This window comes from Fukomys damarensis, unplaced genomic scaffold (genome assembly GCF_012274545.1).
Source record: "Fukomys damarensis isolate Sample0158 unplaced genomic scaffold, DMR_v1.0_HiC HiC_scaffold_16, whole genome shotgun sequence".
Lineage (NCBI taxonomy): Eukaryota > Metazoa > Chordata > Mammalia > Rodentia > Bathyergidae > Fukomys > Fukomys damarensis.
The window spans coordinates 108,406,149-108,419,916 of record NW_022900928.1 but is presented as its reverse complement, the minus strand read 5'-3'; the positions used below and the strand labels follow the sequence as shown (position 1 = coordinate 108,419,916).

The 13,768-nt window shown below is 39.7% G+C and overlaps 1 protein-coding gene across 3 annotated transcripts in view; it reads left to right on the top strand.

Moving 5' to 3' along the window:
• Plekhm3 (pleckstrin homology domain containing M3) overlaps positions 1-13,768 on the top strand; it is a 182,485-nt gene that overhangs the window by 99,397 nt on the left and 69,320 nt on the right. For all 3 annotated transcript variants that reach the window (XM_010616080.3, XM_010616081.2, XM_033764580.1), the window contains exon 6: positions 3,013-3,076. In XM_010616080.3, coding sequence (XP_010614382.1) covers positions 3,013-3,076 — 64 coding nt within the window. The remainder of the gene's footprint in view (positions 1-3,012; positions 3,077-13,768) is intronic.

Genomic DNA, 13,768 nt, shown 5'->3' with positions numbered 1-13,768 from the left:
GGATATGAGAGTATGAACATTTTACAAATAAAAAGAAAATTTGGAATAAATCAACTCAACCCCACATCCATCCTTCTTCTTCCTGTACCCTCAAGAAACTGGAAGAAACATATATCTTTGAACTCAGAAAATCTTAGCCTTGTATTCCAGCTTTATGACGCTGGCAAATTAGTGTTGGTTCTGAGCCCTGGTTCCTCATATGTAAAATGGAAGTTATACTTACTATGTGGGATCATTGTGAGGGCTGAGTGAAATACTGTATGACAAGTGCACATCCCAAATTGGGCTCATCTTCTTATCAGTGTTTAATAATAAGAACATCATGAGAAGTAGGTCTCTTGTCTGTCATATTGTTTGTTACTGGAAGTAGAGATTGGTTCTATCTCTCGGCCTCTCAAAGGACAGTGGTCTACCTTCCACAGCAGGATGCCTTTCTCTAGGGAAGCTAAGGTGACGTGAAGAAATTGAGCATTTTCCTTCCACTTCTCCCAGCTGCCCTGGAACTGGTCTGTGCTTTCTGCCATGGGTACAACCTTGAACCATCAGAGTTGAAGAGAGCACAGCTTCAGGAACTGTACTCTAGTTCCCAGAATATCATTTATGGTTTTGTCACTCTCTTAGACTAGTTTCATTTCTGTGGGGGAAGCCATGCTTTCCCAAAGATCTCCTCAGTGCCTCTTCTACTTTTCAGGAGAGCTCCAAACTAGAATACACCTATCTCAGTCCTCTGTGGGATAAAGACTTTGTCTAACTGATCTGGTGACCCTTTCCATGTACCAGTACAGTAACTGTTATATAGTGTGTGTTTAATCAATGTTGGATGGATGGAAGGGTGGACAAATTAATCTCTAGAATTTGATAATGAATTCATACTTAACTGAAAGACTGAATGATGAATTTCCCAGGGACCCAGATATTAGGCCAGTGGTTCTAAACCTTGGCTGTACTAATCACTGGGAGAGTACTTACTTAATTTTTTGTTTAACACTGATTTCTGGGTTCTATTCAAGCATGTTTCCTGTTTTGTTGTTGTTGTTGTTGTTGTTGTTGTTTTTTGGTACCAGGGATTGAACTCAGGCCCTTGTGCTTGCTTGCGAGGCAGGTAACAGAACCACTGAGCCAAATCCCTGGCCTTTTCCTGTCATTTTTTAAAAAGCTCTGCACGTGATTCCAATGGACAGCCAGGGTTGGAATCTGCCACGTGAGACCATTGTAAAAAGCATACCACATACATAACTGTTACCATTACATTATAATTATCAAATTATGTGTCCTTACCTCATTTGACTTTATGCTCCCCCCACCCCCAATACTGACTGATCCACCAGAAGAGTGTTAAGATACATCCCCATCCCTTTTTAATTTGAGACAGGGTCTAGCTAAGTTTCCTAGCCTAGACTTGAATATATGATCCTCCTGCCTCAGCCTCCCAAATAGCTGGCATTATAGGCATGCCTACATCTGGCTGACTTTATGCTTCTTGAACTCAGACACTTATCTTCTTCATGTGTGACATAGTGCTTGGCATCTAGTATATAGTCATAAATGTTAATTGAATAGGTTAATGGTTTCTTTCATTTAAGACATAATTGCATAGAACCATAAAAGACAGTCTGAGAAAATGCTAGCACCATTAGTTTTGTTTTGGGTTTACTTTGCATATGTGGTGCTCTGTAACTATCTACCCTTTGATAACTATCAGCTAGTTCATAATCAGTTGTTTTTTCCTACTTATCTGTCTAGATGCTATAAACTAACAGCAAACAAAAATATTGGACTTTGTTAGGGAGTCCCCATTCAGAATATTTTTCCCATTATTCATATCTGTACCTGGTTTATTATTCACCTTTGCCTTGCTGGGACAAAATAATTGATACCCACAATTTAAAGGAGGAGAGGTTTATTTGGCTCCAGGTTTCAGAGGTTTCAGTCCATGGTCAGCTGGCTCCAAGCCAGAAACATGCTAGAAGGGCGAGGCAGAGGAAAGCTGCTCAACTCAGGGCATCTGGGAAGCAGAGAGCAGAAAAGCCAGAGAGAGAGCAGCCAGGGACAAGATGGAGTCCCCTAGGTTAAGCTCCCTAGGATCCACCCAGAAGTGTGCTTTACTAATTAATCGAAATATCTCAAGCCATTCAAGTTGACACTCAAGATTAACCATCATACCTGGGTTCTAAAATTTACCATCACTGTGTATTTTGGATGGCTCACTAATGTGATGCTGGTACCACTGTTCTCCATTAATGAAAGCCATAGAAGCCTCTAGACAGACACATAGGTTGCCATGCCAGTATTACTCAACTCTAATATCAGTTAATTTAGGCATGCAGTATAACAGCCAGAAAGACACTTAGAAATACCAAGTTCAGTTGCCCTCTTTATACAGTGTAGAAGCTGGAGCCAGGGGGTCTGGGACTTGCCTGAGGTTAGTTTATTAGGGACACGGCTGGTACAAGAAACCTGATGCTCTGGTCCACAGGCCTGGACCTACTGTAACATTTCAGATTCTATTGAAAATGAAAGAACAGAATTGGGAATGTAGCTCAGTGATAGAGCACTTGCATCATTGGCCCCAGGTTTGATCCTTAGCACCTTAAAAATAAAAAGAAAGACCAGGCAGGTGCAGTGGTGCACACTTGTTATCCTATCAGGAAGCTGAGGCAGGAGGATTGCCAAGTTCATTCCTGGGCAGCTTACCAAAACCCTGTCTCAGCATAAAATTTGAAAAGTGCTGGGGAAGTACTTCAGTGGTAGAGCACTTGTTTAGCATGTTTGAAGCCCTGGGTTTAATCCATAATATTGCAAAAGAAGCACCAAACTTCCATTCGAATATTGATGTTAGAAAGCAAACTATAAGGAAAATGTATCGTTACAGGTTCTGAGGAGGTTTGAGGAGTAGGAGTACATGAGAAGAGGAAAAGGCAGAGGAAAGAAATTTTTGAATGAAATTTTGAGTGTTAAAAAAGCAAATCTCACAGCACAACAGTTCACTTGTGTGTCTGCCTTTGTTTTCAGAATCTTCCCCCGAGAATACCTCCTTCAGCAGATCCACCTATACTCCCTCGCTGACCTGCAGCAGGTGAGTGCTCAGAGAGCCCATTTCACATTTGCTTTCTTCCTAGGGGAATTTCTGTGTGGATTATGGGGTTGGCACTGTATTCTGCCATCACTGGTACATTTTTTTATCACAACTCCTGATACTCAGCTTCTATTCAGAATGGGGGAGGGGGCTTTGTATAAAAGATTATAGGACAGTAACAGATATTGGCAGGCATGTAGAGAGACTAGAACTCTCATACATTGCTCGTGGGAGTATGAAGTGGCACAACACTTTGGAAAACAGATTGGCAGTCCCTCAAAACAATATAGAATTACCATGTGACCCAGGAATTATACTTGTTGGTATATACCCAAGAGCATTCAAAACATGTATATATGCCCATAAAAACACAAGTGCTCAGTGTAGCATTATTCTTAATAGCAAAAAGTGGAAGCCCCCTCAAATGTTTGTCAACTGATGAAAGGATGAATAAAATGTTTAGCGGTACATTGGAATATTTTTCAGCCTAAAAGGGGGGAGGAGTATTGATACATGCTACAGTGTGGATGAGTCTTAAAAATCCATCATGGTAAGTGAAAGAAGCCACATAGAAAATTACATATATGTGTGTTTGTGTGTATGAATGATTCTATTTAAATGAAATGTCCTGAGTAGGCAAATTAGTAGTGGTCACAATCTGGAGAAAGCAAAGAAATAAGTAGTGACTGCTAATATAGGGTTCCTTTGGGGGCTAATGAAATTGTTCCAGAATTAAATATTGAAGATGACTGCACAATTTTATGAATAGATTAAAAAAAATCAATGAGTTGCTTACTTTAAAAGTGGATTTTCGCCGGGGATTTAGCTCAGTGGTTCTGCTGCCTGCCTTGCAAGCATAAGGACCCGAGTTCGATCTCCGGTACAAAAAAAAAAGTGGATTTTAAGGTATGTGAATGTTTCATTAAAAAATTAGTAAAGAAAAAAATTAGTAAAGAAAAGAGATGTGAAAGGCATGCCTTAAACCCTTTGACTTGTGCTCAAGCCAAATAGTTGAATAACTTACAGTTTAATAAAATATATCAGAGCCTGTAAGAGTCCAATCGTCTTTATAAACTTTTATTAGTACATGTACTTTTAATGATTGACCAGGTTAGCAGTTGGAAGAAGCAGAGGTATCCTGTGTTCAGCTCTAAGTTGTGAATATGTTAAGCTTTGGTTAATCATTTAAATCAACAACTCCTTAAGCTGTTAGACACTAAATGAAAACATTGCTTTCCTTTCTTTATATGTACTGATTGTTCTAAGAATCAGTTTAAAAAAAATAATTGTGACAACTTTCAGAACATCTCAAAATGCTGTGATTCTATTTTTCTGTTGTTTTCCTTTCCAGAGAAATGAGGTCATCTTAAAAACAGTTCAAGTCCTTCAGTCATTTTTCAAACTTTACTCTTTAGGATTTCTTATGTATATACCATTTTTTAAAAAATTCTAAAATTAATTTTTTTGTGTTCTTTGTCCTTCTAGAGGTAGGAAAGTAATTTTATTTTATTTACTTATATTGGAACTGGGGATCAAACTCAGGACCTTGCGCTTGCGAGGCAGGTGGCAGAGCCACTGAGCTAAATCCCGAGCCCAGGAAAGTTATTCTAAATGGTAGAAATAATTTTAGAGCAGTTAGTTGTAGAGACCTGAGAAAAGACCTCTTTGCACATGCCAGCCTCCTCCGGCTCCTCAGTCCTGCCTGTTCTTTGCTTCATAGTCAGGCAGCTTTTATCTGCTGACTGGGGTGGAAAGGAACATATTTTTAATTACAATTATCCAGTGGTGTTCAAGAGGAAAAATCAGTTAGAATACCCATTATCCATATATCTGTTTTCTCAAGTCTGTCTGATCATAGTGTCTGGACACCCAGATGCTGTTGCTTGGTGTTTAAAGGCACAAAACATTCTTGTAAAGGTGGTTTAAAGTAGAACATGTGGGCTCCAAAGTGAATACTCTTTGAGGAGGCCGTTCAAAAGCAATGTTTGATATCAGATGAAGAGGAAGAGTCAGAGTAATTCCATATTCATTTTAGGATGTCAAAGTAATGTATCCATTTGAAATAATAAAGTCTGCTTTTTAATGCTTTCCTATATCCTGCTGTCTTTCTTTTCTTCCCCCTTGTAATAATTAAGCCATATGTGCCAAGCAGCCTACTTAAATCACTGGCAGTCGTGTTCTTGGTAGGCCAGGCCATTAGCCCCAGAGCCTCATAAGCAGCTTAATCAGTTTTCAACCTGGGTAGTAAAGTGATAGAGGCAATCAACAGCTTATCAAACTCCCTGTGGGCGGGGTGGCTAGAGCTCAATGCATCCATTTACTTAGCAGCTCACTCTAACCTAGCTCTTTGTGCCTGGCTTTAAGAGCCCCAAACTTATCATATTTAGAGGAAGTTTAATTCAATTACTTTTTCTGCCTGAGGTAGGATAAATTGATTTAGCTTTTGATCTGTCTGCATCTTGGCTGTCAATACTGAAGACCTACCTTTCCTTGGTTTCTGAGTAAATAAAAGCCATGTTTTCTAGGTCTGAACTGTTCTAGGAAATATGTAAGAAAAAAGACAGGAGGAGAAAGACAAAAGAAATGCTTTACTTTGTGAAAGACTGTATCAACAGTGGCAGGAAATCCTACCTCACCCACTCAACCACTAGCCCCATGTGACTCTACCACCTTGGTCTCTCCCTGCCTGCTTTGGCACCCTATTTCATGTCAGATTCAAGAGTTTTGAGTAAATTTGTTAGATTCTATTCCTCCTAAGGGGTTCTATGGTAGCAGATCTTTCTATCTTATAAAATAATTATAGAAAAAGGAATTTTGGCATACAGATTTTGTATCATAAAGGAAGACACATTAAATCAAGTGACAGAGTCACAGATCCTGAAAAATGATAGCAGTGTCCTTCTTAAATGCACAAATTACTTTCTGTAAATTTGATTTTTCCATTAACTTTTACTTAAAAAACAAAGTATACATTTTCCTCCCCAACAGGGAAAAGGCAAGAACTTAACACGGTAAAGAGGGATATAGAATTTATAAGTTATGTAAGAATAATGCAGCATACAAAGCACTAACCATAGATGTTGAAAGGATTCTGGTACCGAAAATATTGCAGCCTTCTTTTTTATATATATATTTGAGGCAGGGTCGCACTATGTATTTCAGGCTGGCCTCAAACTGGCAGAGTTCTTGCCTTAGCCTCAGGAGAGCTGTAATTACAAATGCATAGCATCACACCCAGATAGTTTTAACCCATTTCAGTCAACTGTTTGGTTGCACATTTCAAACTGCCAGGGGAAAAAAGAGAACCGAGACCTGTCATGTAAAGGTACAAGATCCCAGTGATGAATGTAACTGTACTGTATCCCTAAAATGTACCAATAAACTCAATTTAAAAAAAAAGAAAATTTCAAACTGCCTGAATGCATCTGTTGTTACATTCAAGACAGTCCCCTTCTCATTATTTGAATTTATTGTCCACTTTGCATGTATTCTACCTTAATATTATACACTTAGAATGGAAGGGATAAATAGCAAGGATGGGCAATTGCCTGGCAAAGGATATTCTTTCCTGTTGTTCTGAGAGCTGCAATCACCTGCCACTGGAAAGTAAGGGCCACTTATTGGCCAAATGTATGCGTGTACCAAGTCCTTAGTCGTCTGTTTTGCTGGTGATTAAATTGTTCTCCAAGTGTTACCAACGTGTATAAACATATGGTGGTTGAACAGCACCTAGTCAATTATCTGACAATAATCAGTTGGCAGCATTCAGCCCTAACATGGAAGGAGAGCCAAGAACCCTTCTGACCGAGTGGCAGAGCCAGGGACAGGCAGGAAAGGGAGGCAAAGTCTGTCCAGATCATAGGGCTTGGTTCACTCATTTCTTAAGTTTAGGATTGTGGAAGAATTTCTGTTCACCAAAGTAGGTATTATTAGAAAAGCACAGTGAATCACTTAGAAATGTAACCCTATTACAATATACCATTAATTTTTTTTTTAACAATCTTAAACATTTTAAGATGTGACTATACAGTGGTTTTTTAAACAGACAACCTTGGGCCAGGGATTTATCTCAGTGGTTCTGCCACCTGCTTTGCAAGCACAAGGTCTTGGGTTCAATCCCGGGTACCACACACACAAAAAAGTAGTAAACAGACAGCCTAGTTCTTTATAAAGGATTTAGTGAGCAATTACTAAGCTTATGTAAACAGATATGTATCAGTATATGTTTTTAATGGAGAAATGTCTTTAAGAGCTGTTCTTTGGTTTGATACTTTGAGAAGTAGAATTGAATTTGTTTTATTATTCTCAGCCTATCCAGTTTTATCACAAATCCTTGGGAATTTTATACGACAGGATAACAATAAAAAGATATACTCAGATAAGAAAGTAGGAATAGTACAAAGTGTAATCAAAATATATGATGATTGCCGGGCATGGTGGCTCATGCCTGTAATCCCCAGGAGGCTGAGGCAGGAGGATCGCTGTGAGTTCGAGACTAGCCTGGGCTACATAGTGAGTACCAGGTCAGTCTCAACTACATAGTGAGACCCTGTCTCAAAAAAAAAAAAGCAAAAACAAAAATATATGATTGTTTAAATTTTTAAAAAAATATCACAGTAAGAGATGCATGCCCATTAATCCCCCTCAAAATACCTACCCTTGCTTCAAATAAGTGTCATTATTCTTGGCACTTTCTGAAGTAATTTTGAAAGTCCTCTTTTGTGAATGTCTTTGTAAGGTGTGATAAAAATACAGTGAATGCTGCTGCCATGTGACATCCAATAGAAAGGCAGGATCATAAAAACATTACAGTGTGTTCACAGACCTGGCACCTTGTAACTTCTAGCTCTTCCCCAAAGTCAAAATGACCATGAAAGGTAAATGCTTTGAATGGATTGAGGACATCAAGGCAGCCACAACAGTGCAAATAAAGACACTCCCAAAAGGGGACTTTGAGAACTGTTTCAGAAAGTGGCAAGGGTATAGTCAAAGCAAGGAGAGTTTTTTGAGGAGGATTAATAGCAACATACCTTTTATTTGTAATGAATATTTTTAAAAATTTAAAATTCACTATATTTTAAAATCACACTTCATACTGTACTCTCAGTATCTTAGCTTTCCCCTTTCCCTGTTGAGTATGTGACAAACTGTCCTCTTATTCATGTCCTCTTGGCACTTTTAACACTGATAAGAAATTTCCAAATTTTACCAGTAGAATATATGAGTACGTGCAAGTTACTGTTCAAAACTTCTTAGTTCTTACAGAGAAAATCAGAATCTTGGTGTAATGTGTTATTCCTTAGACTGTAAATGATAGAAAAATCTTCTAAAGTTTCTTCTTACTGAAAGAAAATTTTAGACTGGACTTCTAAATTTTATCTACCATATTACTGTGAAGAAACCTAAAATGCATACTAATGATTATTTACTTACCTTTGGGGCACTGTAAGTTAAATGTTGAATGATTCTGTGTATTTGTGTGTGATTCAAGAGAAAAGGTGCTAGATGGTCCCAAGCGTGAGGAAGTTGGTTAGAGAAGCCCCTTCCCTACTTCCATCTATTCACCTACCACCTCACCCTTCACACACTCCTTTTCATTCATTATTCACCTTTCCTGGACCCAGAATTTCTAAACTAGACCCTACCTTTAGATTAAGGCAGTTTAGGTGTAGTCACAACATAAAATAGATTGTCAAGTAATAGAGTATTACATTGGCTCAAATTCATTTGAGCCATAATAAAGTCAAAAACATGATATTTCATAGGAAAGTCATGAAGTGATTTTAACAATGAAAACAGATGGAAAAGTCTGAAATGTAGAGTAAAGAGTTATAAGTGCGAGGAGTGCTAAAGGGGAGAAACCACGGCACTGGAGATACATGAAAAGAGAGAGGAAATCAAATACATGCCACCTCTCTGGAGTTCTTTGAATGGTCCCAACTGTTTGTCTTACACTAAAGCAGTGGCCACTTACACGAAGCAGCTCATAGACATAACTCAGTTTGGTCACTGAATGGATGGACCGATGGATATACACATATGTACACATACGTGCTTAACTCACTTGCTCTCTCCCAAAAAGAGAAGCAAACTAATTATTATCCCCTAAACAAAATTCTAAGTGCCCATCTATGAAATAACAACAAAAATAAAACTCTGCTTTTTATATATCAGAATAATGATGAGTTGTGTAGTGTTGCAAATTTTTGAATACCCATGGAGACATTCCTGAACAACTAACTTTTCAGTTCTGTTTTTTGCTAGTCCCCATACCCATAGAGCTCGGGAACTGTCTGCCCTCAATGTGACCTAAACAGTTGTCAGAATTGGTGCCTGCAGAAATACTGCAACTGCAGTCCCATCTCAGAGGCTTTGTAGTGTGTTCTAGTAAATAGGGTCACTAAAAGGCAATGTTGAAGGCATTTTGAGGCCACTTTTTAAAAACACTTCCCTGAATTCTTCAAGATGTTATGTAAATTATTTTGCATCGCCCTGCTCCACGGAGCAAACACACAGTGAGAGAATGTTATTTTCTGTGGGTGCTCTTCATAGAGTCAGCAAAGGCCAGGCCTAAGTGGGCACCCACGCACAGCCATCCTTTCACTGAAAAAGCAATAGGTGATGACCTTTAGTGATACAGAGGCTGACATCTTTGAATCCACAACCCACAGAAACATAGTACCTCAGTACTCACAACCAAGTCACCAGTCCCAAAGCCTCAGGAGCTGGAGGAACTTGTATTCATAGCCGCTCAGCAGCCCTGATCCCTACACCATTGTCCACCCAGGCATTACCAGGCAGGGTAACTAATTAGGAGCATTCAGATTTAACAAGCAGAAAAACGAAGCGTGACAACTTGCCTGTGCTGTTCTTTGGCCAGGACCTGTGTTTGCTGTAGCTGTACTGCCTTCAGAAACCCATGCACAGTCTGGGGCAAGACAAGAATGAGCTTCCAATAAAACATCACTAAATCTGTTAGCTGCTTAGCTAGGGTTGTTCCAACCAATTAATGAGCTAGGAAAGAGGATCATACATTATTTGGAGAACAAATTATGCCTTTTAAATAAGTGAATTTTTATAAAATTAATGTGCATTTCCCTTGAATAACTTCCCTGGGTGGAGGGAAGGGATCCAATGTTGTTCTTTGAAGGCTCAACTGGTTGGCAGCAGAGCAAATGGAAAGTCAGTGCTTCTCAGGGAAACAGGTGTCTCTTGAGAATATTCTGAACAGTGTGTTCCTCATGCTCAGATTCCCAGGTCATTGCAAATCATATGGGGAGTGGACAGGGCAGAGTGACAAGTGCTAGGGACCAGAACCAGACTAGAGGTCTCAGTCTTTGGTTTCTCCACCCAGTAATCATAAGAACAGTACTGGTTATTTGTGTTTTGGTGTTGATGGTAGCCAGCTGAGGGGGTTAAAGCAGGTGGTTAAAGGTGATGGTACAGATTATTATTTATACACACTAATTAGTCCTTACCCTGTTCTACTGACCCAGGCACCGTACTACAGCCTGGTCCACAGATTAGATTAAAGGGTTAGGGAGAGGTGGGCAGGGACAGTGGCAGAAAATGTAGATAGCTAAGCACAAAGTTTTTGCCCTTTTTGGAAAACCAGAGTATGAGAGTACTGGATAGACAGCCCCATTCACAGGTGGTAAAGAGGTCAACTAAGGCTCCAGAGTGGATTAGGGTGCAGCTGCAGCACTGAATGGTGTCTATTAGGGCTACAATCACTTTCCAGGTATCCCAGTTTCCTGGCTCCCAGTTCTGCTTTGGCTTCTAGTCATCTGGACATTGTTGTTGTTTTGGCTTTATGTCGTTACCTGTTTTTTAAAAATAGTTATAATACACATAATAACACAAGCCTAAGTAAAGACCTGTTTTTAAAGAACGTTTACCGCAAGATACAGAGTAAGGTTAGTGCTGATTTTGCCAGTGATGGAATTGGACTGGTCCTTGCCTGACTGCTCAGACTGACATCTCATGCAGAAATGTTATTAGACACCAGAAGCAGATGAGAAAGGGTTTGGGTCAAAACTAAGTCATTACACTATCAGAGAAATGGAAGTGCCTACCATATTATCATTTTTTATATTGGTTATCCATTGCTGTGTAACAGATTACCCCACAACTTAGTAACTCATAACATGAGTGAACAGTAATTGTCTCGCTTGTTTTTATGGATTTGGAATTCCAGAGCAGTTTAGTCAAGACAATTTGGATGTGGGGTCTATTCTGAGATTGTGGTCAAGATGTTGTTGAAGCTGCAGTTACCATCTGCAGCTGAGAGGTCTACTCCCAAGGAGGGTCATTCCTACAGCTGCCGTGCTGGTTGTGCATTAGGAGGCCTTTGATTTGATCTACATAGCCCTCTCCACAAGCACTTAATTGTCCTTATAAGGTGATAGTTGGCTTGTGAATGACCTGACAGAAGGAAAGCCAGCCAAGGCCATCCTTTCTATGACCTTGCCTTGGAAGTCATGGTTGCCTCATTTCTGCCACATTCTCCTCATCAGAAATGAATCACTAGGGCTGGGGATTTAGCTCAGTGGTTCCGCCACCTGCCTTGCAAGCACAAGGTCCTGAGTTTGATCCCCTTTACCAAAAGAGAGAGAGAGAGAGAGAGAGAAAGAGAGAGAAATCATTAAAGAAAATTCCAATAGCAAAATTGTTTAGCACATAGTACTTATACAGCAGAAATTAATCACTAAGTCTGGACTATATTTAAAGTGAGGAGAGTTAATTTCCACCTTTCAATAGTAGACATTTTAAAAACATATGTATATATTTTTTTAAGTCAGCACAGTTTATAATAATAGCATCTCATATCTTCATGTTGTTTGACACAATAAAAAGCATTATTCCTGAAGTAGTTTTGTGAGATAAACCTGCCTTTTTAAAATACCCACTTTAGGGGATGAAGGGAGGGCAGGGACAAGGGCAAACAATGAGAACCAAGACCTGTCATGTAAAGGTACACGATCCTAATAATGAATGTAACTGTACTGTCTACCTAAAATGTACCAATAAACTTAATGAGAGAAAAAAATAAAATAAAATAAAGTACCCACATTATAGGCAAAAATATGGAGACATGGAAAAATGAACTGCTTGCAAAAGCTATACAGCTTCTACTAAATGACTGGCCCCAGGCTAAAAGCCAGGGTCTCTGACTGTTTGTCCAGGGCCCTTTCTGCTGTCTCAGATAGGTATATGTGTATTTTTTTTTAAAAAAGGCAGCCCCTTGGGTGATCTCATATGTCCCATATTTATGGCACAAAGATACTGAAGGACCAAATAAAATAATATTTTCAAGAAGCACTAGAAGGAGCTGGGGATTTAGCTTAGTGGTGCCGCCACCTGCCTCGCAAGCACAAGGTCCTGAGTTTGATCCCCAGTACCAAAAACAAAAGCACTAGAAAAGGGAAATATGAAGTCAGTCATAATTCTTGTAGTTACTTTCTGTCCACAGTATAGGAGGCACCAGAAAGCAAAAGCTTCCTTTTCACATGTGATACACTCATAATAGTCTTGGGCCCCAGTGCAGTGTTTCGGCACTCTTTCCTTACTTTTCATTGTCTTCTTCAAATTTCCCCTCTGCAACCACAGGCAGCATGAGAGGAGGCTCCAAGAGTCCTGCTCCTTTCTTTCTCTTCAGTTCAGATCAACAAATATATGTGGAAGGCCTTCTATGTCAGGTACTGTGCAAGGAACAGAGGGGACAAAGGTGAATAAGTCAGTTCCTTCTGTCACTGAGCTCAATAAAATGAGAGAGGCAGACCTGCTGCTGCTTCCTCTTCCTCCTCCTCCCCTTCCCCCCTTCCTCCTCCTCATTGGTGGTGTTGAATGCACAGTAATTAGGTAACACATCTAATCTGGTATGGCAGATTGTATTTTGCAAAGATAGCCACCACAGTATCTCTCATTCTTTCACTGTGACTTTGACACTTCTCCCATTGAGAGATGGAGTCTTTGTTCCCTTCCCCAGAATTTGAATGGGCCCATAACCATGAAAGTATGATACATGATATCTAAGGTCAAGTCATAAAAGGAGATAAAGCTTCAACCTGGTACTCTAGTGACACTCACTCTTGGAATCTAGCCACCACATTATAAGGAAGTCCAAACTAACCCAGTCAGAGAGCTGCACAGAGAGGCCACATGTAGCTACTGTAGCTGACAGCTCAGCTGAGCCCCAGCTGTCAGTCTTCATCCACCTCCAGGTATGTGAATGAAGGCAGCTCTAAATAACTAACTCCTAGCCCGCAAGTCTTCCTGGTCAAAGCTGCGTGCCGGTGGAGCAGAGGCAAGCCATCTCCACCATGTCTTGCCTGAACTCCTGACCTACAGAATCTGTGTGTGAGCATAATACAGTAAAATGATTGTTTTACACCACTAGATTTGGGATAATTTGTTTTGCAGCAATAATAACCATGCCATCCAGTAATTTGGCTGTCAGAGAAGGATTCCTACAGGCTGTGATTATAAGATGTGGGGCCTATGGAAGTAAGCTAGGCAGACAGGAATAGGAAGAGGACTTTTAGGGTTTGTTAGCTTCATACCCCTTAAAGACCTAATCTGTAGTGTTTCTCTCATGGAGACGAACAGGAGATATTTTTTATTATTGACTGTCATTTCTAAAGAACATTCTATGTGCATGTTTCAGGAGTATTTAGTAAATTATCTCAACAA